Raw genomic sequence first — 26,964 nt, 5'->3', positions numbered from 1 at the left:
TTTTGGGTGTTCTTAATTCCCTTTCAGGGGGTGAAATCCTCCCTTTCCTTTCACAATTAAGCCAATTTATCCAAGAGCGTTCTTGCATCTCTTAATTGCTTATGTTTGCAAAACCGTATCTCAAATCCTTAAACTCCCAAATGCCTGTACCTCTCTGTAAGGTCATATGTCAGTACTTTAATAACAGAACCATCTGTGTTAAAGGAAACACAACAAGTGGCAGATGTGCATACACTGCACTGTGTGCAGGTTCCACCTAGGACCCTTGCGGGTTCCTGGGGCTCCAGACGACACTGGCCTCCAGAGTTGGCGCAGTGGTCTGGGACCTCCTCTGCCCACCACTGGAGACTTTTCCCTTAAAACCTTCAGGGCTTCCAGTCTCCCATTATTCCTTCTCAGGAAGTGCCTTTAAATATATAAGAAAAGCCTATCTGTAATCTGTGATACATGCATTGGTATTAAATCTAAGAAATCTGAAAATTATTTGATATTCTACCTATTGAGGTGTTATAGCGAGCTTTCCATGAAGTAACAAGTGACTTACATGCATTTGTTCCACAAATAATAATGAAGTCCTTCCATGGGTAGGATTTGCTAGGGTCAGGAGAAGAGTGGTGAGTCAGAAATGGTCTTTGACTTCAAACAGATCACGGCCTGCGGGACCCAGCATGGGAACAGGCGATTGCCAAGCAAGATTCAAAGTATGGAAGGCCTGAGCACATGGAGGCAGGAAACCTTGCAGTGGGGACCAAATTTCATTCTTAGAAGCAAATATTTCCAAACTGAGATCTGAAGGAGATAAGGAGGTGGTCAGGTGAAGGAGAGGAACTGGGGCAGAGGTGCTCTCCCAGCAAAGCGAGGGCCACGCGCTGCTCTCCATTTAGTTCTAAGTATTGACCTGATGGAAGGAGCCATCGTCTAGGAAACAACTGTCCTCCAGACGTACTGTTTTAAAGCATAGTATCTGTGTCAGCCCAGCATGATTAGACAGCCCTTCCTTAACCTTCTTTTGAGAAGATAATACTCATTGACGCCATCAGTTTATGTCCTATCTTCAGGTCATATGGTACTGAAAAATATAAAGACTTCATTCATTACCTCTCGGATACAAGGAGAGAGTTTGTTTTCTACCAGTGTAACCATGTTTTCTACCAGTGTGGTGGTGGTAACCATCAGCCAGTCTCATTCATTGAATAGACTCATGTTTAAAGCCGTGTGTCTAATGGGATGTGACATTTTCGACAAAAGGAATTTATAATTTAGTCAGAAGAGCATACTGTTGGCACACAGGGACACACACACCCACCTAGGGTTCTCCACAGAGTAGACATAAGTATCGGCTCTTTGGCAAACACACACACAGTTTTGGTAGAGGTCGCAGAGGATGGGGCTGCGGGTGGTCCTTGTCCACAAACGCCAGGAGCTTGCACGCAGCATGTTCACTTTTCCTCTAGTTGGGATCGTCACTCCCAACTGTCATAGAGTGAACATGTCCTCCCTCCCAAGCCTAGAAATTGCATTCTTTGGGAGGTAGCTTTAGAATTTGAAACCTTAGATAGAAAGAAGAAAGAGCTCAGTGATAGGCCTGTGAGGACAGGCTAAGACCTGTGAGGGTTTGTAGCATGAAAGAAAATTGGGGTTCCCGGTGGTGCAGGTGTCTTATGGGTTCTCACCTTGGACAGTATCATCGGGCTTGATCTCTGTGTGTATGCAGTGTCTGATCTTATAGAGAGTCACAGAGAGAGGTATTTGCCCCATGTCATAAAGACTGACAGATCAACATAGGTTTATATGTTTTATGTTAAAATGAAATGATTGATCTTTGGCATCAACTTCTATTGTTCTCTAACCTAATTGACATTTGTGACTCAGTGGCCTTCCAGTTCAGACCAGGGAGGTTAGGAGACTCACTACTTAGTTAAAAAGATACAGTAGGTAACCAGAAACGTACACATCCAAAGTAGCCTCCAGTAAATACTGAACAAGCAACTCAGACCATAAATACCAGTAAGTTTAGGGGCAAAAGGGGACTGTGGTGGGCTTCATGGCTGGGGGAAAATAAGAGAAAAGCTTTATTGATCATGTACTATAACTTGGATCATTCTTGTGTTACTTATCTATGGGGATTGAGGGGATACAGTAAAAAAAAAAATGGCAGTCTCACTTGAACTCACTACAGTGAGAACTGAAACAAAAGAAATACTAATAAAATGTAATGCATTCTGATATTCACACCCTTTCTGGTCATTCAGTAATGGGAGATTAGATCCATTGAGGTTTATTAGTCTTGTCTTAACACTGTCTGTTTTTTTTTTTTTTTTAATTGTGCTCCATTTTTAAAGAGATGCTGCTTAGCTCTTTGGACCAGAACTGTATTTTAATTTATTTTAATTTTGATCATCCACCATTAGAAACAATACAGATGTGAGTACATGAATGAACATTCAGTGTCTCTGCTTCCCATAACGAGAGACAGACTGTTTCTCCTCTAGTTAGGCAAAATCTTGTGAAAGGCTTCTGTTCTTCGGTATGAATTTTTTTTTTATGAGTTTCAGCCCTTGTCTCTTCAAAATTGTTACTTGTGTTTACATTGCAAAACCAGTATGGTATTTTGGGGAGTTCTGCACCCTTTGTACCTGGAGTTGTGACACTGTTTGAAAAGGTCAGAGGAAGTTTCTGGAAAACAGGAAGCTGCCCTTGTGCACTGTGAGAGCCTAAAAAAATTTTAATGGTAGAAAATAGTTTATTCATCAGTGCACTGTGCTTCCTGGAGAAGAGTCTACAGAATCTTCCTTAGCATGAATATGATTGATTTTTGACCATAATTTGAGACAGCACTCAAATCCCTTTCCTGTTGGTGGGGTGTGAGTTCTCCTGAGAGAAAGTCCCTGCACCAAGGGTATGAAGGTAATGGAGTCCAGTCACTGCTTCGCTGTCAGTCCTCCCAGTGTTATGCACAGTGTGCTGACCTGCTACTCTCAGCGCCCTTCAGTATTGTTAAGTTTAAATTCAGCACTCCTGCACAGGCCCGTATCCAGCAGCCACTGATTAATGGCTGGTGTCGGCCCCTGACGGTGGATATTGACACTCGTCCTCAAATAACTTCATCAAAGTAACTTGTGTGACCCTGTTTGATTGCAGGAATGATTTGTGTACCCTGATAATGCACCCAGTTTGGCTTTCAGCCTGTGAACATTTGATCCTCTGTGCCCCAGACTGTGCTCTCCCTGCTATGGCACACCACGCTGGTTCCGAAGGGCCAAGCAGCCATGTGTTTGTATCACTGTCGCCGTATGTCTTGCTCCTTCTATGTATATGGTGTGTGTCTGTATCAGTCTGCTTCTGTTCACTTTCTCATTTGTAGAGAACACTGAAAACCACTCTGAAACACCGGCAGCTCCTGTTCCATCTCCTCCAGCTCTTCCTAAGCCTAAACCCAAACCTAAGCCCAAAAAAACACCTGTGCCTCCAAAAGGGGCTGCCGCCGGGGTCAGCCCCAAGGGTGACGAAGTGCCTCCTATTAAAAAAATTACCAAGGCGCCTGGTAAGCAGGCCCCCATCCCTCCACCCAAGCCAACGAGCCGAAACACGACCCGAGAGGCTGGTGAGTATGCTCCCCTGGGGGCTGGAGTCTAGGGTGTTTGGCTCTGGGGTGGGGCCCATTGCTTTTTCTACTAACGGTGGCCTTTTTGGTGTCTTAGAATGTAACACCAGTGGATTTCACTTGAGAATACCCAGAAGATTCCTCTGTTGTTGCCTCTACCGAGGGAAAGTCAACCAGTTGATTAGTTGACCTCATTATATTTGGGGTGAATAGACCTCTTTTATTCCAAGTATCCACTGTCTATCTAAGAACCAGTAGAAGGATTCAGGGTGTAGTGTGCCTGATGAATGCGATATGTGATCTGATATCCCATTATTTACAATCTCCTGGCCTTCTGCCTATTTGAGTTTATGGGTGGCTCTTTGGCTTGGATTTTCCTCTAAAATATCTTAAGTTGCATATGAGAATATGACACATCATTGATAATTTTGCTGGATCTTAGTATCTTAAATCCTTCCACATACATAGTTATTTCTCTACTGACAGATGTCAGATGGTTCATACCACTCAGTCCAGCTCTACCCCTCCACTTTCTACTGGAATCACAGCTTTTTCATCCAGGTTGAAAGTCACATGCTTAATGTTCACTGTCCACCTCATCCCCAGACTCCCATGTGTTATAATAAGGAATAACATCCTACAATGTAGTTAACAAGTCATTATTGTATGTCCTGGGGGGGGTGTTTGAGTGACCTACAAACGACATGTAATATCTCTTCAGCTTTCCTTTCAAATCAGATATGCTTAATGCAGAGTGGAGCTCCCAGTTTTCTAGTCATGTGGCATAAAGAAGCCTACCATGTCGTCCAGCTGTAAAAAGACAATAATCAGAGTATACATGCTGAATGACTTTTTCCATTCACATTCCCCCATGTTGTAGCAAACTATATTTTCTGCAAAATCAGTATCAAAATCAGTAACTTTCTTGCACGTGACTACCAGGATATGCCTTCATGTTGATCTTTTCCCCTCCATCATTTATACCCATACTGCTCAGAAAATGGCTTACTCGATGGTATAGCAGACCGCCAAATACAAATAGATGTTTCTTTGCCTGTGCTCCTCTCTTTGGCCTTTGACCTCGAGTGTCTGGTATCTTCTAATAAGCTCTGAAATGAAATGTCTCAGAACACTGTGCTTATAGTGCCTACGGGCCATCTCCTCAGGTACCAATGGCCCTGTGTCCATTTTTGTCGGTATTGCTGTGTTTCCCAGAATGCCTAGCAGACCTGAGGAGCAGTGCTTGAAGTGAGACAGGCAGTGATCCACTTCTTAAAGAAGAGCCCCAAACAATCACCCCATGCTTGGGCATTACACAGACTTGCTCACTTCGTCCTGCCCCATAGGGCAGTGGCTCACTATTGACTTGCTTTGGATTCTCTCACTTCTCTCAGAAGAAAGCTGGTGATTAATCCAGGGCAGGGGACAGCTTTCATAAGAGATTTTGAGTTATAGCCAGATGTTTTACTTGAAGGTTTATTTATGGGCCCACAATGTTCCTAGGAGAATTATACAGTCACATTTTTATCCGTTGTATTAAATAAGGCCCCGCTGGCTGATGGTGTGAATAACAGGGTCTCTCTTCTCAGGCTGTCCCAGATAAACAGGGGTTTCATTGAGCTATACCAACAAGCCTGATGTGCAAGAATCCTTTTATCAAATATTGATAGTACTCCTTCAGAATCCAGCTGATACTCCATTTGTAATCATTTAGAACTTTCTATGTTTTATTTGAATAATGTCCTTTGAGAAAAGTTACTTCAAAATGCAACTCGTGATTTTTAGTCAGATGTTTCAGTTCTAATTAAAGCTATCAGTTAGGATTCTTCTTCAGTTCCTCAGTTAATATAGACCCCCAGATAACCAGATGCTGGCTTAGCACATTCAGCTGCTTTGTGAGTGAAGTAAGGTCAAATCTCCTGTATTTTTTTTTTTTCTTTCTCATTGTTACACACTGTGTTAACAACGGAAGTATTTAACTGAGGAGAGGTGGCTTTACTTTTTTAATCCTGGCATTAATTCAAGGTAGCTTAAGCTATCAACATGGTTGATTTCAGCCACGTCTTGTCATTTTAGAAGAAACTTAAAGAAGTGTGACTCCACCCCAACCATTTAAAAAATTTGTCTTTTTTTCTCAAGTCGAGCTGAAGTTAACTTTGCTGTTAGAAAAGAAAGAATTGTCTTAAAAAAATATATATATAATCCACATTAACATACATATGGGCGTGTGAAAGGGATTCTGTTCAATTTACGTGCAAAAGTAATTGAATGTGTTTGGGCATCAAATCCTTAGATCTTTGTTGTGAAAAATAAATAAATAAATTTAGAATGGACTTAGATTGTAGAAGTTTGCTGAATACTCTTGTCTTATTAGCAGATGAAGATTGTTAGCTTGAAAGAAGTAATATGAGCAGGCCCAGACTTGGGATAGTATGAATTCTAGTTGTGTGTATCTAAAATTATAAAACCCCAAAGCCATAAAGATATCCTTTAAGTCTGGATTTTGTCACCAAATGAGACTCACTCTTTTTTAGTATATCAGAGTTGATGAAGTCTTCTGTCTCATTGTCTATTCCTTTATTCATTCTTCACCTCTTGACCCTCCCCCAGCTGACTTCAGTAAAGGTAAGTTATCATAACGTGTGTTGTGGATTGGCTCCACCGTAATAACGGTATTTTTTTAGAGTTCTGTGGAGGATGGTTTAACCCCTTGTGAAAAAGAAGGAATGTACAACATTACAACAGAAAAAGCAATTAGGAGAAATTTATAAATCATACAGGTCATGAAACAGAAGACATTCTCACAGGAGTTTAAAGTTGTTTGCCAAAATGATGTAAAGAAAAGTTGAGCTTTTTTTTTTTTCCCCCTGAAAATAGTTTGGTTGAAGGCAGTCCTACCCAAAAGCAGGCAAATAGCTTCTAGTGGCCACAACCATTCTCTGACGAAGACCGCCTAGGAACAGAAGCGCTAATGAATATTGGCTTTGTGAGGGTGTTTGTCCCACAAGATCTGAGAATGACACTCTTGCCCTTCAAATTATTCCAATACTACCCATGTAGACATTTTCTGTAAAATAATAATAATAATAACTTTTTCTGCCTTTTGATATTTGGTGGGTTTGGGTTTTTTAAATTTAAATTCAATTTAATGAACATGTAGTGTATTATTTTTTTCAGAGGTAGTTTAGTGATTCATCAGTCACATATCACACCCTGTTCGCATTACCTGAAGTGCCTTCCTTAATGCCCGTCACCCAGTTGCCTTTTGATATTTTGAAGGGGACTTGTCTTTCTGATGTGGCCATGTGTTTTCTTTCTGTCCCATCGCCACTGCAGGTGGAGGTATGGGCCGGCATGTCAAGCTTCTTTCTCTGGAGCCATGGGGATAACTGGTTTAGAACTGAGTTCCTTTGCCTTTGGTCCAGAAAGGAGCCACAGGGATATACCCTGGCCATTTGGAATATGGGCCACTCCATTCCCAAAAAGCATCATTGAACTTGTAGAATTTGTGATGAGCCCAACCTGCACTCTAACCAGACAGCTGCTGTCTATCCATTATACACGATGATGTCCTTTCTGCGGGGTACGCAGGGACCCATTCAGATGACCTGTAAGGCAAGCAGCTGAGGACTTCCCCTCGGCTGGTGCAGCCAGAAAAACTAGAGGGACTCCTCAATCTCCATAGGAGAGAACTCTTGTCCCTTACAGTTTTGCCTTTATCATCATTGGCTCCCTCCTAGATTCCGGGTAGGGAGGAGGCAGAAAATAAAACCATTATCCTTATTAGCCTACTTCCTTTTATTTGACAAATGTTAACATTTTAAAGGGGGCATCATAATTGACAGTTGCAGCCCGTTTGTTTCTTTAAAAGGCTTCTTTGACTTTTAACGCAAAATCTCTCTGTTTTAGCTGGTTCCTCTCATTCAAAAAAAACAACTGGGTCCAAAGCATCAGCTTCACCATCTACTTCCTCCACCTCGTCTCGTCCCAAAGCTTCAAAGGAGACACTTTCTAGCAAAACAGGGACAGTGGGAATCACAAAGGGCAAGAAAAAAACTGGCAAGCAGCCAACCTCTCGACTGGCCTCGGATGCAACCACGTCTGGCATGTCCGACCTTAAAGGAGAACCTTCTGAGATGAGGGTGGAGAGTCTCAAACCTGAGCAGACTGTCCCCGGGACCGAGGAGCAGACCACAGGCAAATCTAAGTCTGCAGTCCCCCCACCTCCTGTGGCTCCACCACCTTCTCCCCCCGCCCCTCCTCTTCCTCGTGAGGAGCAGTGCACTGTTGCCTCAGACACTCCTGTTGTCCTGGTCAGTGATGGAGCTGACCTGCCCATCCCTGCCTTAGACCCAAGTCAGCTTCTCTGGACCGAAGAGCCCACCAACAGAACCACTGTCTTCTCAGGCCCTGGCTTAAGTGTTAGCAGAGAAAATGCAAAATGGTGAGTCGGGGCATAAGCCCCATATTCGTCTGTATCCCCTGTGCAACTGGGTGCTAAAGATCACTAAACCACTCAATTGATGAACCTACTTGGTTTTGTTTTACAATTTAACCTAGTGATTGTTAGGTAGGCACCCATATCATCCAGCCATTGGTTTTTCATAGCCTGCCCCAGGAATGTCATAGACTACCGGAGAAGATGACATCAGTCCTACTGGCAGGTACCACTTCACATCTGTGGCTTTTGAGTAGATCAGAGCCTATTTCATCAATGTTCAGCAATCCCTTTTCTTTTCCCTGGACAGTTCCCTTTTCTTTCCTTACAGTGGTTATTTTACTTGTGTCCAGATGGGTCACCCGTTCCTGCCTACCTTCAATACAACAAGTCATTTAGCCTTTTCTTTCTCTAAGAAAATAAAGAACTCTCGGATTCCATCCCTCTCCTCCCAGCTTCAGAGGGGCCCCCTTTCTTGCTTCCTCAATTCCCCACCCAACTCCAGTGTTACCTCCTCTCTGACGCATTTCAGCACTCATGCAGACAGAATTGGTTGTCGCATCTACTCTACACTGGCAGCCCCTTTTTTCCTCTCCATGGGACAGAGCTAAGCAGCATATCTGTTTGCCTCTGTATCCCCAGCAACCAGTACAGAATCTGGTATGCCATAAACATGACATCATGCATTTACCCAAGCCAGAAACCTGGGATTCATCCTCAGGGTTCTCATTCTTCTTCATTCTTGCAGCTAATCCCTCACAAAGGCCTATCCGTAAAGGCAAAAAAGACATACTAGCTCTTCTATCCCACAGATACAAAGGGAGGGCTGTCAGGGTATAGTAGACTTCTGGAGAAATCTTAGGGTTCTTAAATCCAACCTTAAACCCAACCTCTTCTCTCCTGTTTCAAAGAATAAAACCAAAATTCACTCTTGTGATCATTTAATATTTTCTCTTAAAAAAAAAAAAAACTTTGTCATGTTAGACTTAAAAAATAGTATATTAATTAAGTTGACTTGGATCAAGAGATAACCATCGTTAATTATTCAGTTGCTGATAATAATCACCTTCATTTATTGAATAGTTATTTAATGTCAGGAACTGTCAGTTATCATTCACATAAGTCTTACGTGAAATATCTCTGTTTAATAGATGAGAAAACTGACACTGAGAGAGGGGAAATAGTTTGCCCTAGATTACCCATTTAGCAAGTAGCAAAGTCAGAATGCACACTCAGAGCTGCATGGCAGATTCCATGCTCTAAGAAATTGTATGCATTTCCAAAGCACTTGCTTCTACTTCTGCAATTTCTTTCGTGTTCGTTTCTTGTTTTTTTGTTTTTGTTTTTGTTTTTATCATTTTGAGCACCATGGTTTGAAGGAAAGCCAAGGAAAGATAAATGTTAAATTATAAATTATTTTACTTACTTGACACATTAGTAATCAATATGGGAGAAGACATAGAAAGGAATGGCTCTGATGTCCTTAACACCTCCAGCACATAGCAAATGACTACATTTAATTACACTGTGGTTTTCCAGCACTGCATTGAACTCCAACCTTCAGAACTCAAAAATCATTCTTTCAGGAAATATTTCCTGCTTGCCTTCTATGTGCAGGGCACTGTACTCAGCACCAAAGATACAGAAGTAAGCAAGATGAGACACCTGGCTGGCTCAGTCAGTTGAGCATCTGCCTTCGGCTCAGATCATGATTCTAGGGTCCTGGGATTGAGTCCCACATAAGGCTCCTTGCTCAGCAGGGAACCATTTTTCTCCCTCTCCTTCTGCCTGCCTCTCCCCATCCTTGTGCTCTCTCTCTCTCTCTCTCTCTCTATCAAATAAATAAAATCTTTTTTAAAAAAGTAAGTGAGACCAAGATATTACAGTTAAATTAGTTTTTACCAAAATAATATCCAACCTGCTCAGGAAGTACAAATGTTTAAGACAGGTCTGAATAGATTGAATATATAGGTTTGTTATTTAGTATACGAAAGAACAAGATACAAGGTGATTCCTTAGATAGTCTTAGGCAGTGAGAGAGTGCATATCCCAGGGTGACTTGGTTCTGTCCAGCCTGCTTCCTCAGACCTATAGGAAAGGGACTTTACTGTGCAAAGCACTGCGCTGCACGAGGAGGGGGACTTAATGTCAGTCTCCAGCCCAAGTACACACAGGATTGTCAGACAAAAGAGGCGAGCGTCTGTTCCCTATTTCCATGGGAACTATGATCAGAGAGCAAGCTTAGGACATTATTAGACATCGAGGTATTTATATATAGATTTTCCTGTCACTTCAGATAAACATAATCCTTTCTTAGAAGAGGGCATTGAGATTTCCTTCTCTGTATGTTCTTCAAAGTTAAAATTTAAATTACAATTCATTCCACAGGAGTGGTTTGTTTGCTCTTGAGTTAATGAGCCTGGAATAAGTAGTCTCTCAAATTTTTTTTTTTCCAAATTCTTTCTTCCGTTTTTAAGTAGATATTTCAGTTAGAATTTCTAGCTCTTAGTCACTTGCTTTACTTAGAACTTTCCCTTAGTTATGTTTAGTGAACGAATGTGTGAAAATCCTGTCATCTTATGAAGAGGCTTCTGTTTTGAATACAAATATCAAAACTTTAAAGAAGATAAGTGGCTATGTGTAAAAATATCTTCCTCTATTCACACATTGCAGGGTAGTAACCGTGTGGTAGATTTTCTATTTATTGGCGGCTTCATTGGTATCATACAGGTCTGGGATAATTTAAGGCAGTCACTAAGCAGCCCATCTGGAGCCCATATCCAAAGGGAACTTGACTGTGTTTAGTTCATTTCCACGAACACTTGAGTTCGCTGTTTTGTCGAGTGTGCCCAACACATTTAGGGGGCAAAGGAGAGTCAAGTCATGAGTGGATAGACACAAATTTGGAGTATAATAATTTAATTTTAATTATCTATATAATATGATATGAATATAACTTACAATGTCAAGTATAAAATACAATATAACATTTAATAGGTAGAATAAGAGTCGTAAGTCTGGGTTCTACACTGGACTTGATACCTTGTTTTGGGCAACACACCCCTGGTCTTCTCAAGTTCTGTGAACTGTAACTTACCCATCCCCTTATACTGTAGTACAGATTAAGTCTGTAAATGTAGGCAGAAGTCTTTGAAAACTACAAAACATTATAAAATACAGATGATGCCATTAAAATAATGATAGATATCATAATAAATTAGTGAGCAGTGACAGAAATAAATACCAAGGTTCAGCCCTGAAATTTCTCTTGTTCTGCTCTTCAGAATGTATTATTAATTGCTACATCTAGTAAATGTGCTGTGGTCACCCAGAGTACCAGGCTGGCTAAACAAGGATGGCCTCCAGTGGCAATCAACTAAAAATCCGGACCATGGAAATCATGGTTCTCACACTGTGGAAACAGTATGGTGGTTCCTCAAAAGATTAAACCTAGAATTACCATGGGACCCAGCTAGAATTACCATGGGACCCAGCAATTCTCCTTCTGTGTATATAGCCGAAAAAATTAAATGTAGGTCCTTGAATAGATAAGTGTACACCAGTGTCCTTAGCAGCAGTATTACAACAACCGAAAGGTAGAAGCAGCCCAAATGTTCATCAACTAATGAGTAGATAAACAAAATGCAGCATATGACATGATGGGATATTATTTAGCCTTAAAAGAAATTCTGATGATGTCTGCTAAAGCATGGATGAACCTGGAAGACATGTTGGTAAAGTAAGTCAGACACAAAAGGTCAGATGTTGCATAATTTTGCTTCTGTAAAACACCTAAAATAGCAAAATTCATAGAGACGGAAAGTAAAATGGTAGTTTCCAGGGGCTAGGGGATGCGAACAGGGAGTTATTATTTAATGGGTCAGTCTCAGTTTGGGAAGATGAGAAGGCTCTAGAGATGGACGGTGGTGATGGTTGTACAATCGTGTAAATGTTCTGCCACTCGACTGTATGATATAAAATGGTCAAAATGGCAAATTTTATGCTGTGCGTATTTTACTTAGTAAAAATAAATATAATGTGCCGTGCATAGTTTCCCCTTTGAAAACAAGAATTTTGGCTGTTGGATTTTTCTAATAAGTGCAAAATTTTTAGAGTGCTTGGACCAATAACCGCAAAGTACAGTTTTTCAGTACTTCAGGTTCTGATGTTTACCTGTTTTTACTACTCAAAGAACTGTTTTTTGGTTTTTCAAGTTCATGGCAACAGCAAGCACATGGTTTGCACAAAACGGTGTTTCAGAAGTGTGATGTCCAAATTTGGATGCTTCTATTTATATCAGAAGACAATTTGGGGATTTTCTGAATCTTAAAATGAATATTACATTGTTTTTTATATGCTAGGTTTTCGATATGTTTTCAGTGACATTTTTTCTTATTCTGGTCTGTGAAAACTGGCGGGCTTTGTCTATTTATAGAAACTTTAAGCCAGAGACTCTTACCAAGCTAACTGATAGAAAATTATTGCATCCGTTCACATCACCTGTCTTGTAAAGAGTACGTTTGACTTCGCCCTTTTCCATATCACGTTACTAATATATTCCTGTGAGAGGCAGTTTTACAAATGGAGAAACTAAAACACAGAGATGATACATGATTTTTTGACTTGACACACTGGCTGTGATGGAAAATAGGATTAATTCATATATCAGCTAAAGAAGGTGTGTCTTTCTGTCACTCCTCTTCTAGGTGTTGGGCTGCAAATCACTATGAATCCCCCTTGTCAAGGAGCTTTGGGGGCTGAGATGGCAGACAAGTGAATGGTGGTCGAGGTGCAGTGTGCTAAGTGCTCATCGGGTTGTCTTCAGGTCACCTTAAAGTCCGGGTGGTGGGGCAAGGATCTAGATGGAAGGCCAGGGAAAGATTCCTGAAGAAGCTATGACTTTCGCTGAGGCTTGAAGGATAAGTAGGAGTTACAGGTACAGAATAAGGATAGACCAAGTCAAATATTCAGAAACTTCTAGTCCACTGTTCTTTCCACTGAGGCCCCATGGTTATGGAAAAATCAATTTGCAAAATACAGTTTTACCATATTCATGTACTAAATCATGTATCAATATCAGACATCATCTAGCCATTCCTTTTCATTTTGTAGATGAAGAATCTGAAACCTTGAGAATGAAGTCCTGCAGTAGTCCTCTTCCATTTCACTGTCGCTAGCTGTCTATGTTTGCTTTCTCCTTTCACCAGCTTGAAAGATGCTCCTGAAACTAGAGCTCCCTCTCATGGTGTTGGTGTTGTCCCAGAGGGCTGCTCTGAGCTTCACGCACCCCCCCCCCACCCCCCTGTGTTGTTGTGCCTTTAACAGTTTTACAACCAAAGATGAGCCGGGAAAGGTAGCCCCTTCGCTGCTGACTCCTGGGCTGTTGGGAGAATCTTCAGAATCCTTCAGTGCCCCTGAGGACGAAGGCCAAAGGGAGTACCAGACCAATGACTCAGACTCTGATGGGCCTGTCTTGTACACTGATGACGACGATGATGAAGAGGATGAGGATGAGGACGGCAGTGGAGAAAGTAAGACTTTTTTCCAGAGGTGGGGAGGAAAGAAAGATGATGGACAGAAGCAGGTGCGTTTTGTAATGACAAAAGCCATCGGTGATCAGATAGCTGATGTTTTCTTTCCCCTCATCATATTCTTTTCTCGAATTAGAAATGTGTGTCCTAAAGTTTAGCTTTTGATGACAGACCTTTCCAGAAGATGGTTCCACAGGGGCCAAGGGGTCAGGCCTTTGTCTATGAGGAGTCAGAGCTTTCAAATGACAGAGATGTTTTCAGAATGATTGGAGATGGCCCTTCTACTCAGATCTTTCTTTCTTTTCTTTACTTTTTTTTTTTTTTTTTTTTTTTTTTTTAAGATTTTATTTATTTGTGGGCGCCTGGGTGGCTCAGTGGGTTAAGCCGCTGCCTTCAGCTCAGGTCATGATCTCAGGGTCCTGGGATCGAATCCCGCATCGGGCTCTCTGCTCAGCGGGGAGCCTGCTTCCCTTCCTCTCTCTTTGCCTGCCTCTCTGCCTATTTGTGATCTCTCTCTGTCAAATAAATAAATAAAATCTTAAAAAAATATATTTTATTTATTTGTTCATGAGAGACAGAAAGAAAGAGAGAGGGGGGCAGAGGGAGAAGCAGGCTCCCTGAGGAGCAGGGAGCCCAATGCAGGACTCGATCCCAGGAGCCCGGGATCAACCTCAGAACACTTAACTGACTGAGACATCCAGGTGCCCCAAGATCTTTCTTGAATAAAGAGCATAAACTCGGATTCACTGGATTACTTATTGGAGGTGTTTGAGACTTCCACTCACTTTTATACTAGAGTTTAAAGAGAGAGGAGGGAAGAATGAGTCGAAAATGACAAATACCTTCAAAGAATCAAAAAAAAAAAAAAAAAAAAGATTATTCCACAATAGGTGAGATAGGATGCCTTTTAGGAAGGAATGAGATAGTAGTTAAGCCACTTATTTATATATAACTTAGGGAACTGGAAAGTGCTTATTTTAAAAAATGTCTAAGTATCTTGACTTAAGCACTATGGAACTGAATGTATATATTGTGAAAAGTTGTTAATGATGAACCATCAGTTTGTCAAATTCCTTTTAGTTTGTACTGAACAGCAACAACACAATCATTATCATCCACCTGGTGTTGACTATTCTCTGTTGAGGATTCTTGCTAATTAAGGATTAAAACATTGCTACCGCAGTTAAACTTTTTCCAGCGTGATTTCTCAGTCAAGGAAAGGGGAAGACAAGAATTAACTGTACAGTATAAATTTAAAAAACTATGTTTTTAAGACTTAGAAAAGAAAGCGTTACGCAATCAGTAATTTCCGTGACATGCCGTCTCAGCAAAATAAACTTCAAATATCACTTTCCAAATGATGAGGTGATATTTGCAAGTTTTTTCATGGTGCCCCAGCATTCTTCAGAACATTTTAAAAATAGGTCTTCAGTCTTTCGAAGTGAACTACATCCAACTCAATTTTTTTTTTTCTTTTTTTCCCTGAAGTTAATTAAAATTCCACTCTTGCATGTGAATAAAGAATTTCGTCTGGACTCTGTTTAAAGTCCATGCCATGTGTAACCTGAGTACTGCTTGCTTAAAGCCCCTTTTTTCTGCATTTCTGCCTCTTCCAATCCTCAGGTGCTTTGGCAAGTAAAATACGACGGAGGGATACTCTTGCTATCAAACTTGGCAACAGACCGTCAAAAAAGGAACTAGAGGACAAAAACATCTTGCAGCGTACATCTGAAGAGGAGCGGCAGGAGATCCGACAGCAGATTGGAACAAAGCTCGTCAGGTAATAGCTCCAGTTTTCGCACAGCACTCACCAAATCATACTTCTCTCCCACCTGTGGTGTCCTGCCCAGCTGAGATCATTGTGAATTCCTTGGGTAAGGGCACATGTGGCCTGTGTGGTTTTCCGAAGTTGGTCCTGGATGATGAACCACTCAACTTTCCCTTTGGTCCAGCCATTCACTGGCTTTGGTGTCACCAAAGTCTGAACCAAGTGTCAACAACTTTTTCTATGAAGGACCAGTTTGGAGATGGTGTTGCAGCTACACCACTGTGTTAGTAACAGCATGAAAGGAGCCATGAACAACACATAGACAAATGGGTGTGGTCGTGTTCCAATAAAACTTTATTCGCCAAAATAGGCAGCAGGCCAGATTTGGCCTGTAAGTCATAGTCAACTCCTGGCTTAATCCATGGGCTCTCTGGCATTCCTGTGATCGCCATGAGGTTCTTCCCTGTGGGCTTAGAGTCTCTAGAAATACCAGTTAGCTTCAATGGCCAGCTCCATCCAAGTCAGGTAACTGTAGCCCCCCTATTAGAGCCTCCCCCTTTTAACTTCAAACAAGTGGTTATCTGATTTCACATTCTGCTTCCAGCCATTGGAGGGTTTCTGCTTTGGCCACCAGTGACTTTGGAGGTCCATCGAACTGGCAGGTTTAATAGAAGTGAGTGCCAATGTTTGATGATCGGTGTAAGCATTCATTTTGCAGACTTCTCTCACTCTGCGTAAACAACAGAGTGCATCAACTGGGAGGAGAGAGCAGTCTGGGATCCCAGGGCAGGATTTGGAAGTGGAAGAAATTCTTCTACTTCCTTGGAAGTGGAAGACTTCTGTGACTGTGTTGGACCTGTGGGGTTGGTGTGGGACCGGGGTTCCGGAGGCTCTTCTCTGCTTGACAGATGGGGCCAACCAGTGGCTTGTGGCGGGAAATGCGATGCTGTACTGAAAGCCCTTGAGTGCCTGGATCGTAGCAGGCACATAATAGAATTAAATATTTTTATTAGTAATTTAAATCATTATATATCCCTTAAACAAGTAAAACATTTTAAAAAATTAAACCCAGTATTGGCACCTTTGTTCAGTATTTCTTTTCTTTCTTTTTTTTTTTTTTTTTTAGATTTTATTTATTTATTTGACAGAAATCACAAGTAGATAGAGAGGCAGGCAGAGTGAGAGAGGGAAGCAGGCTCCCCGCTGAGCAGAGAGCCCGATGCGGGACTCGATCCCAGGACCCTGAGACCATGACCCGAGCCGAAGGCAGCGGCTTAACCCACTAAGCCACCCAGGCACCCCTGTTCAGTATTTCTGAAGAGCAGCTTAACAATATGAAAAAAAGAAATTGTAGAGCAGCCTCTTCCTTGACATGGTCATTCCATTTGAGGGACAATACTAGAAGAAAATAATCCAAAAGGGAAACAAAACCCATAGGCTTTACGAAGATCTTTATTTCAAGGCTATTTATAAGCAGTGATGAATTAAAACAAACCAAGTGCTTGAAAACAGGGGATGGATGAAGGACATTGGGAGAAGCTGACGTGGTGAACTAAGCATAGGGCAGTGGTTTTCTGACTACCTCATCAAGGATTTCTTGGAGGCGATACTCGGGCTTCTATGGGGCAACCAGGCAGTGTGGGTGTATTTGCGGTGGGATGGGGAGGACTCCTTCACCCCACTCTCACCCATCCACCCAGAACAGCCTCTTATGTCTGTTTTATATAGGGCTTCTACCCCCAAGCCCCCAAAGTTTGAAGACCTCTCTAAGTATACACATAAACCATAGCCATTAAAATTTTTGAGTAGTTTTTAGCATCAGAAATATGTACATTTTATAGAATTGCTTTTCTACAGATACTGTACATCTGATCACTCTCGTTCAAAGATGCCCGTGGTCCCTACCTTGGGGGCCTCTGTGCGTAGTGGAAGAGACAGAAAGAGATACTGCTTGGGGAGGTCAACTGAAAAGCACAAACCTGTGGGTCAGGAGAACTAGGTATGAGGCTGTGCTCCAGCATTCATGAGCCCTTGATCTCAAACAAGTGAATTAATCCCTCATTTCCTCATTTGCAAAATGGAAATGGGTTACTCCCTTGCTGAATTGTTTTGAGGATCCATAGTAATGTAAATTAAGCACCTGGTACAGTGCCTGGGACTTTAAAAGTATGAGCTAACAAGAGCTATGATTATTGCCTTATCTTTATTATTACTTGTGTGATACATGCTCTGATAGGTGTGTGACCTGTGTGTGAGCGCCGCATAGGGCAGAGAACCAGGAGTTCAAAACTCACTCACAGGACAGGTCAGACGCCCACCTGCAGGTTACTGTTTTAGTCATTTGTAAGATTTCAGTAGGCAGAGAAAGAGAGAAGGGTATTCCTGAAGGAGGAAACTCCTTCAAAAAAGGGAGGACAATGTCTTTGGTAGAGGATACGGTGTAGATAAAGGATTCATGGGTGGCCCCTCACCTGACTGCCTCCTAGCTTCCTGGGTTCTTCTGTGGGCTCAGTTATGTAAGTTACTTTCAAGGTAGTTCTGGTGAAGATTAAACTTTAACAAACATTTTAATGAGATATTTAAAATATCATTGATTTCAGTTCTTCATACCATTTCTGCCACAGGCATAATGTTAGAATTGATAGTATTTTATATTAAGATTACCTTCATACATATGTTTACATGGCACAAACTCATCCTACATCCAGAAGGAATTTTACAACAGATCTGTGATTTACGATAAATTAATATTATAAACAAGATCAAGAAGAAAGTTATAAAGGGGTGTTGGGTCATTCAGCTTTTGTGTACAAAGAATTAGCTACTAGTCACAGATGAGCCTGACTTTTCTTGAAGCAGATGGAAAGGGCCCATATATCTCAAATAACTCTGTGTATATTATAAATCCATTTGAGGGGTGCCTGGGTGGCTCAGTTGGTTGAGCAACTGCCTTCAGCTCTGGTCATGGTCCTGGAGTCCCGGGATTGAGTCTGGCATTGGGCTCCCTGCTCGGTGGGGAGTTTGCTTCTCGCTCTGACCCTCCTCCTCTCATACTCTCTCTCTCATTCTCTCTCTCTCTCAAATAAAATCTTGAAAATACACACACACACACACACACGCATGCACACACACATATACAAATCCATTTGAGGTCACAAAAGCAGTATTTCACTTGAAACTCTGTGCCATGTAGATCAGGTGTCTTTTGAGTTAGTATGAACTCTCAAGCAGAAAATTTTACGAGATTCTAATGATCTGAGTATTACTTAGGGGATGGGCTAAACTGTTCTAATAGAGACCAAAAAGTGCTCCAAATACGACACTTTCATGTGTTTATTTCCTTTTCGCAGAACAGTCCAGAGGTAAGTGGGCTTTACGGGGTAGGTAGGGAGCACTATTCCTTGCAGTCAGCCGGGCACCCATATTCTGTCCTTTTGCTCCGTGGATATTCTCATCTGCATGGTCCAAGCTGGCTCACATGATCGTGTTTAAGTTCTAGCCTGTGGAGGAAGGAAAGAAAAGGGAAGACATACTCAGTCATTTTAAGGGTAAAAGGCAAACATTACAAATACCATTCTGCTCACATCCCATGGCAGGGACTCGGTCACATGGCCACACCTTGCTGCCAGGGAGGCAGAAGTCTGTATTGGGAGCCACAGCTGTATCTCAGGAGGTTCTAGATCTAAAAGGAAGAAGGAGGGATGGATCATGGGGAGTAGGCAGCGGCCTCAGCCACAATCTTTAGTCTCCAAACTAACGGAAAGGATGGTAACCCTAAAATAGATGTGTTTTTCAAAACAGGAAAAAAATAAAGTTTTGTGTCTTTGTTATTTTGCATCTCCTGCCAAGGGGACCTTGTTTGTAACCTGCAGTATATCCTTTTTTCGTCACAGGAGGCTTAGCCAGAGGCCCACGACTGAAGAGTTAGAGCAAAGAAATATCCTAAAACGTGAGTATCGTATCTTTTACAATGATTCCTCATGCAACCATTAACAAGCTCCCTTTAGGGACAATCCATTTATCAGTAGGAAACCTTAATATATTTACTACCCACACGTAATGGAAATGGCTCATTTAGATCACATTTTTATATAATTTAAAAAACAATTTCTTGAAGTACGTATTTTGTCTTACAGCGTTAAGCCTGGTATCCCCCAAGCCAGAGTATGGTTGTGACAGTTGTTTTTAAGAGAGATGAAATACATTTCATGTGTTCTTTTACCCAAATATTAAATAGAAGAAACCGCTCTAGTCTGCTTGCAAATAAATGTCAAAGAAAAGGCCAAAGAATCCACAAGGAAATAAATCAAACATTCCTATATTATTATTAATAATACAGTTTGTTGCCACACTTAACAAATGACTCAATTTAAAACAGAATTATGGTAAAAGAAATTTTTGAGTCCTTTTCATTTTCCTTTGTTATGATAACTCTGTTTCCCTCTTGAGTTATTTATAATTTCTCAGCACTTAAGGAGTTCTCCATTCATTTTCCTACTTTATTTTCCCATTCTGCTTTCCCCTCTGTTTTCTTTGACTTTCCTTCTTACTGGCTAGTCCAATAGAACTTCACCGGAGTTCGTATGTTAAAGCTATAAAACCAGCAGAAGTGGTCTGAGCTTATGTAGTGTATCAATGCGGTTACTAACCACAGTGAGTTAAGTAATGGATATTTTTAAATTGAGCCTAGCTACAGTTTTATATATATATATATATATATATATATATATATATATTAGTGTTTTTTTGTTTTCTGTTTTATATATTATTAACCCATTTTCTAAAGAGCTTTTTATTGTACAAAATGTCAAAGAACAGAGATAGGCAAAACCCCAGATACAATAGCAAGGAGCCATGGGCATGTGGGAGTGGAAAATCTTTCTTAGTCAGGCTCCTAGAGTCACGCTGGCTTGTCTGGATGACCCCCCACTCTTCAATCTGAGTTGTTTTCTTTCTCAGAGGAACAGAACATTTTAATGTCTTGTTTATACTATAGTTGTTCTTCCTAAGACAACCCAGCCATGAGGACTGAACAGTGAGGGGAATTGCCAGTCTACGGGATTCTTTCCTTGGAATATTTTGGTCTGGCTCTTTGTGACCAAAAACTGGAGTAGAACCCAAGGAAGGGCTGAAGTGGCCATCAGTGTGTAGAAGAGCCAGTTTGGAGATGGAAAAAGTCACGGTGAGAAAGAAAAGAAAGTTGTGTTTTAGAGTTCCGAGGAAGAATGAAAGCAACGTCGAATTTTGACAACACAAAACCAAGAAAGTTCAAGGCTTTTGATAATGGGTTCCTGGAAAATATTTTGTTGAATTAAACTTTAGGTAAGCTCAAAGGCAGACCATAAGCTCCCACACACAAAGATTGTGTCTTATTGGATGCCTGATGCAATACCTAGGGAAAAAGGGAAGAGCAGATGCGGGTAATTCTTTCCTGCTTCTGTGAGACAAATAGTGCCAAACCACAGTGGTGTTTGGTTATTTGAGGAACTGTTTCATAGATGTAGAAATTTATCCCACGTTGATCTTAAGTGCTGTCTTGGCTTCTATACCCTATTTTCCTGGAGGTTCAGGGAAGAGGGAAATGCCAAAGTCAGCCTCAAATTTGACTCCAGCCCTTTTCTTACTTCCTTCATAGTTTATCTAACCATGCTTATTCTGGAAACAAAAGACACATTTCCAGTCTGGAGAGGCTGATAACTGGCTTATGATCTCCTGACATAGTATTGTATGGCCAAGAGAAGCAGAAAGAGGAACCGGTGGAGGTCATCCAGGGCATTCCACTGAGCCACCCCAGGGAACTCAGAGGCGTAGTTTACAATACTTTATTCAGGCCCTTTGCCTCTGGCTTCTTCCACACAGATTGCTCTTTTTTGTCCATGTATTTCATCTCTGGCTTTTGTTCAAAAGCAGTATGACTGATTCTTTAAAGAAAAGTCTGTGTGTGACATGGTGTGGGTTTTTTTTTTTTTTAAGGACACTTACTTTAACTAGGTCCTCTTGTCTGGACAGACCAGGGAACTCATTCACAGCACAAACTCATTCAGCAGTTGTCAACTCCAAGCTTGCCATTAGTTTCATAAACATGAGTCAAGTGGCGGTCAGCACTGATCGCTTTCACTGAGACCACAGGACACATTTTGTCTCTTAGTGTTTCATTCCCCGCATCTACCTTACTCCATCGCTTTCCTATTTTACAGCATTGAGGCTTTTTAAAGAACATATAAAGTTATATTTAGTTGTACATTTTTAGAACCGATTCCTTAATATTGTTAAAAGGAGAAAATAAGTTTTGGTGCTGGGAAGGTCAACATTTGCCTTTGAGGAAAAGAAATGTTCATGGAATATCTTTTATAGGGCCACGATAGAAGTTATAGGTCTATTTAGTTGTGACTATAATTCCAGCCAAATATTCTGTAGAAAAAAAAAATGTGTCACGGTTGTTGAGTGCTGCGTGTATTTTTTTCCCAACATTCGTTATTAAATTTTTTAAATACAGAGAAAAGTTGAAAGAATTTTACTGCATGGAACACTGGGTGTGGTACATAAACAATGAATTCTGGTACACTTAAAAGAAATTTAATAAATAAAGAAAAAAAAGAATTTTACAGTAAACACCCATATATGTACTATTTATATTCTGCCATTAACATCTTATCACATCTTTTTTTTTTAAACATTTTATCCTATCTTGGCTTATCACATATCTGGCCTTCCTTTGATCCATGTTATTTTTGATGCATTTCAAAGTAGGTTTATAAGTGCATTTTCTTTTGTTAAAAATATCCTTATCGAAAACTACATAAATCAGCAAAAACCCACCAAAAAATAGTTAGCTTTTTTTTAACCTAGTGTATCCAAATCGATGACTCAAGACTCTGATATTCCAGGTGCCAATGTTTTGGTGCTTTTCTGTCTAATTTTAGCTAATCCATAAAATGCTGTGGGCAGCTGGGCAGGTTTCCTGCAGTGCCCATGGCTGTTAAACCACATGTATCGTTTGTGTGTGTGTAAGGGCAAACACTTCCTGTAGCTGTTCTAAAAACCCCTCCCTGCCCCCAGCCCTGCTCTGAGGCCTTACTGAAAGGCAAGATTTGTCCATGAGCTAGGTCACTTCCTTCATGAATATCCCTCCAGTCTGTTTAAAGGGACCAAAAAGTTTTACATCCTACTTTGTAATTGGCTGTCTAATAGGCAAAGAAAGGAGACCTGAAGGGAATTGGGGGTAATTGGAAGGGGAGGTGAACCATGAGAGACTATAGACTCTGAAAAACAATCTGAGGGTTTTGAAGGTGGGGGGGGGGGTTGGGAGGGGAGGAGGTTGGGGGTACCAGGTGGCAGGTATTAAAGAGGGCATGGATTGCATGGAGCACTGGGTGTAGTACAAAAACAATGAATGCTGTTATGCTGAAAATAAATTTAAAAAAAATTTTTTAAAAACTCAATGAAGTTTTTTAAACTAAGATTTGATTCTTTGGAAGAGATTTTACAAGTTATTTAGAAAAATGTGGAACAGCAGTCATCTTGACTTCCCTCCACCTCTCACTTTCTTTAACTTCTTTAAAAGTACAATTTCAAATATGAAATACGTAAAGAAGTCAGCTCCTGATGTTAAAACAAATTCCAGGTGGTAAAATCCTGTTTATTTAATTCCTGCAACTGCAGCTGGCCCTTCTCTTTTTGCATAGGTATGTCACCCAGGTGGAAACTATGCTTCTTAATAAGATGAAGTTATTGAATATTCCCTGGTGAAAATTAAAGCATTTGTTGGCTTTGAGTTGTAGTTGATATCCACTTTTCTGTCTTTGGAAAGTACCTTTAAAAATAGAGCACAGTCACCATATAGGAGGGATTGACTAAAATGCTTTGAGGATTATATTTTCCCTTTTAGTAGTAATATCGTCAAAGGCTGACCTTGAAAAGCCTTAGTTTGAGTCACATGACCACAAGTTTGGCTCGTGTCTGTTATATATAATTTATAACCTATATGCCTTATCCAACTCATGTAAAGTAAATATTTGACCCTAAGCATGTATTTTAAGAATACCAAAGGACATACATTTTGTGAAGCAGTTAGAAAAACCTACAGTGTTTGCATAGGACGAAATCTGAATTATAACAAAATTTGGCACACAGGTATTTCACTGAAAGCATACTAACCGAGTGTTCCTTGTCTTTGCACCGTGTTTTCAGTTTATGCTTACTGGTTGTCTAAATAACCGGCTGGATCATCCTATTTCTTATGAATTAAAATTAGTATTTTGGAAGAACACTGAAACTTTTCCCTGTCCAAATAAGGAAAATTAATAGATAATTTAACATGTTTGGTTAACAAGTACAGTTGGCACAAATACTGAATATTGATACTTTATTCATGATAAAAAAACTATCTTAGTGGTAAGAAGTCTATTTGAACTTTAAAAATAAATTTACCTTTTCATAGAGGAAACTTTTCTTTTTCAAACTTTTGGTTGAGCCTTTAGATAGTATGATGTTCCTTCAGTAGAATTCGTAACAGCATCTTCTAAAAGATAGTCTTTTGTAAGCATTGGCTTCCAAATAGTGAAAATCTGTCCTCACTTATTGAACAAACGATGAGCTGCTGGAAGCACCAGAGAGAAGTTCATCAAATAAGCAACCATGAAAATCTGAAGGGGGTGTTTATTTCTTTAAAATTTCTGGTCATTTTTCTCTTCATCCCATCCATTGGACAGCATTCATTAAATTGGCCATTAAATTGTACCATTTGGTAAAGCACTAGAGAAACAGATGACTTTGGAAAGTCAAAGTCACAAGAAAATAAATCATCTCCATCAACAGTACACCATAATAACCTCATTCAGAACATTCTGGTTTGAAGGCAGAGTCCAAAGAAATGACTGCATTTTGCTTCTGTGGAAACCAAAGCAGACAAATCAAGTACTTTGGTTGGATTTGAATGGAAATGAACTCAGACATGCATCAGATGGTTTTAATTTGCTCTTTTGATATGTCTCAGATTTTCATGTAAGGGCCAGATCCAGAAGTAAATGTTTATCTGTATTCTGATAAATGGTGCTTATAAGCCCAAGAGATGTTCAGCAGTGAAAGGTTTTCACCAGATTGTGGGCACCTGTCATGTTTTTCAGAATAGAATATGAAGTCAGGAAGCTAAAAGGTTTACAATTAGTAAGGAAACCAATCCCATAAGGAGAAAAAGTTTATATATATATAAACTTTTTATATATACTTATATATATAAAACTTATATAACTTGTAATATGTATATTACATATAGTGTATATTATGTATATAGTGTATATTATGTATATTATATGTTGTGTATATATATATACACACACACACAAATTAATGAGCAATTTCTCTGCAAAATATTTTGACAACTTTTTAAAGATGGTGGAGTGTTTGGTCACTATCTAAGTCAAATAATTGTGGCCTGATCTATTTTTCTGATTATAAAATTATTCATAGTAACTAAGTCTTCATGCCTTTCCTCTCCCATCCCCATTAATAAACAGAAAAGAATGAAGAAGAAGAACAAGAAGCAAAAATGGAACTTAAGCGCAGACTCAGTAGAAAGGTAATGAAACTATGATTGTTAGTAAGCGTGTGTGTTTTAGGATCTACTTCATTATTTAAATGCAAATCAGCTCTTTAACTTTAAATCTAACATTGAGGAATAATTATTCCTATTAGCCAGTAACCAGTCATAGACATTAAAATCAATGTAATGCATATGATATTAATTATATTTATAATTGCATGCTATGCTAATTTTGAAAAGCTAGCAATAATATTTTTCAAATTACATTTACTGATTATGAAAATAACATATAAGCTATGTGATTTTTTTTAAGTGCAGAAAGGAACAAAAACGAAAAGGAAATCACACAAATGTCTTTTATTCAGAGATAACCATTGTTAAAATCTCAATATAGTTTTTAAAAATGCTCATGTTTTCTATGCAGTTTTGGAAATATTAAATAAATATAAAATTAGAAATCTGCCACTATTCCATGTGAGCTGGGTCAGTAATTAAGTGAACTTGATCACCCAACCTGCCTGCTGCAGTGCTACCCACATTGACAAGTAGCTCACCTCCAAGACTCCATTGTTTTTACCCATTCATGAAAATACAAGTCTGAGGGCATCTGGGTGGCTCAGTCGGTTAAGCAGCTGCCTTCAGCCCAGATCATGATCCTGGGGTCCCGGGACTGAGTCCTGTATCAGGCTCCGTGATTAGCAGGGAACCTGCTTCTCCCTCTGCCTCTGCCTCTCTCTCTCTCATTCTCTTTGTCTCATGAATAAATAAATAAAATCTTTAAAAATATATATATAAATCTGATACCTGGGCCATCACTTTTTTCTGTAAGTGTTAAAATAATAATAGTCTTCGGAAAAATTAAGACCTATCAGAGTTGATATTTCATTATAAATCTGTTTTCAGTAATTCTTCAGATATACCTTTCACACCTTGTTAAGGCAGGATGAGTAGAATATGACATCTGCGGGGAGGCATGTGACCTGACCCACATTTATCTGGGCTGGCTGGGGAGGCCACAACAAAGGCATTCTGAGGCAGGGAGAAGAAACCCCGTTCTCATGGAAAAGTTGAAGATTGTATTTTGAGAGTTTTTGGTTTTGATTTTTAGGGGAAAAGATTCTTAATTCGTCTTTTCGTTTTTCTTTTCCAAAGACTCTAAATGACAAGTAATGATTAAGCTGAGAAAGATTCTGTAAACTGAATTGCTAGAGGCAGCTCTTCTAACATTCTATGGCTGCCAAGTTACTGGCTACGGATAAGCAATAGCCTCTCCTCATTTTTTCGGCATCCAGTTGAGCCTTGCCAGGAGGCAACAGAACCCACCCTGATCCCTTACCCCTAACCCCTGAGTCCCATTGGCCTCCACTCTACAGAACTCTCTGCCATAGATCCAGGACATTCCATAGCACTAATAGCACAGTCCTAAATGGCAAGAGTGGAGGAAGAACTTCTGTGGTCTCTGGTCACCTGTCTTTGGGCACTTCCCAGAGGCAGTCATTTCTCTACTTCCTTAGCCCCGCCTGCCCTAGAGAAGCAGTAAGAATCTAGCAGTAGAGATTAGACAACAAGTGAGAGTAGAAGAGAGCCACTTAGATCATTCCTCCCTCTGTCCCTTGCCTACCAGGGCTTTATGAAGCTAGAAGGAGCCGCCATTGCCATATCCCAGCTCAAGTGAGCTCAGAGTATAGATACAGGCTTTCTAAGAGTCCATGAGGGACTTGAATGTTAGAGTATTGACCCAGGTCAGCCTCTCATTTTACCCAAGAGGAAACTGAGGCTCAGAAAAGGGTTTTTTTTGTTTTGTTTTGTTTTACCACAAAAACATCATTTTTGTGTGTCAGAGTACTTAATTTTTTTTTTTTTTAAAGTGAGTCTTTGCAAATGAGGAACCCCTCCAAAGAGGACCACTTAGATAGTGCATGGGCCGGCTATATGCAAGTACAGATACAGATAGAAAAGGTACTGGGAATGGACCCATGGGTACAACAGAGGCCTGGGTCTGTGACATCTTCAGACCGAGAGAGGCCACAGAAGCATGAACCTCAGGAGAAGAGAGTAGATAATGCCTGTCAGCAGGGTCAG

The 26,964-nt window shown here is 40.4% G+C and overlaps 1 protein-coding gene across 9 annotated transcripts in view; it reads left to right on the top strand.

Moving 5' to 3' along the window:
• PHACTR2 (phosphatase and actin regulator 2) overlaps nt 1-26,964 on the top strand; it is a gene marked incomplete at its 3' end in the record, with an annotated part of 257,615 nt that overhangs the window by 207,275 nt on the left and 23,376 nt on the right. For 5 of the 9 annotated variants that reach the window (XM_082730790.1, XM_082730796.1, XM_082730794.1 and 2 more), the window contains exons 5-10: nt 3,365-3,604; nt 7,514-8,048; nt 13,368-13,573; nt 15,197-15,353; nt 19,235-19,290; nt 24,857-24,918. In XM_082730790.1, the coding sequence (XP_082586916.1) occupies nt 3,365-3,604; nt 7,514-8,048; nt 13,368-13,573; nt 15,197-15,353; nt 19,235-19,290; nt 24,857-24,918 (1,256 nt within the window). The remainder of the gene's footprint in view (nt 1-3,364; nt 3,605-7,513; nt 8,049-13,367; nt 13,574-15,196; nt 15,354-19,234; nt 19,291-24,856; nt 24,919-26,964) is intronic. The other 4 variants (XM_082730797.1, XM_082730793.1, XM_082730792.1 and 1 more) reach the window with 1 other exon arrangement.

The sequence above is a fragment of the Mustela nivalis genome (assembly GCF_964662115.1).
Source record: "Mustela nivalis genome assembly, chromosome: 5".
Taxonomy (NCBI): domain Eukaryota; kingdom Metazoa; phylum Chordata; class Mammalia; order Carnivora; family Mustelidae; genus Mustela; species Mustela nivalis.
Note: the sequence above shows the minus strand (reverse complement) of the source record. Positions and strands in the feature narration are given on the sequence as shown.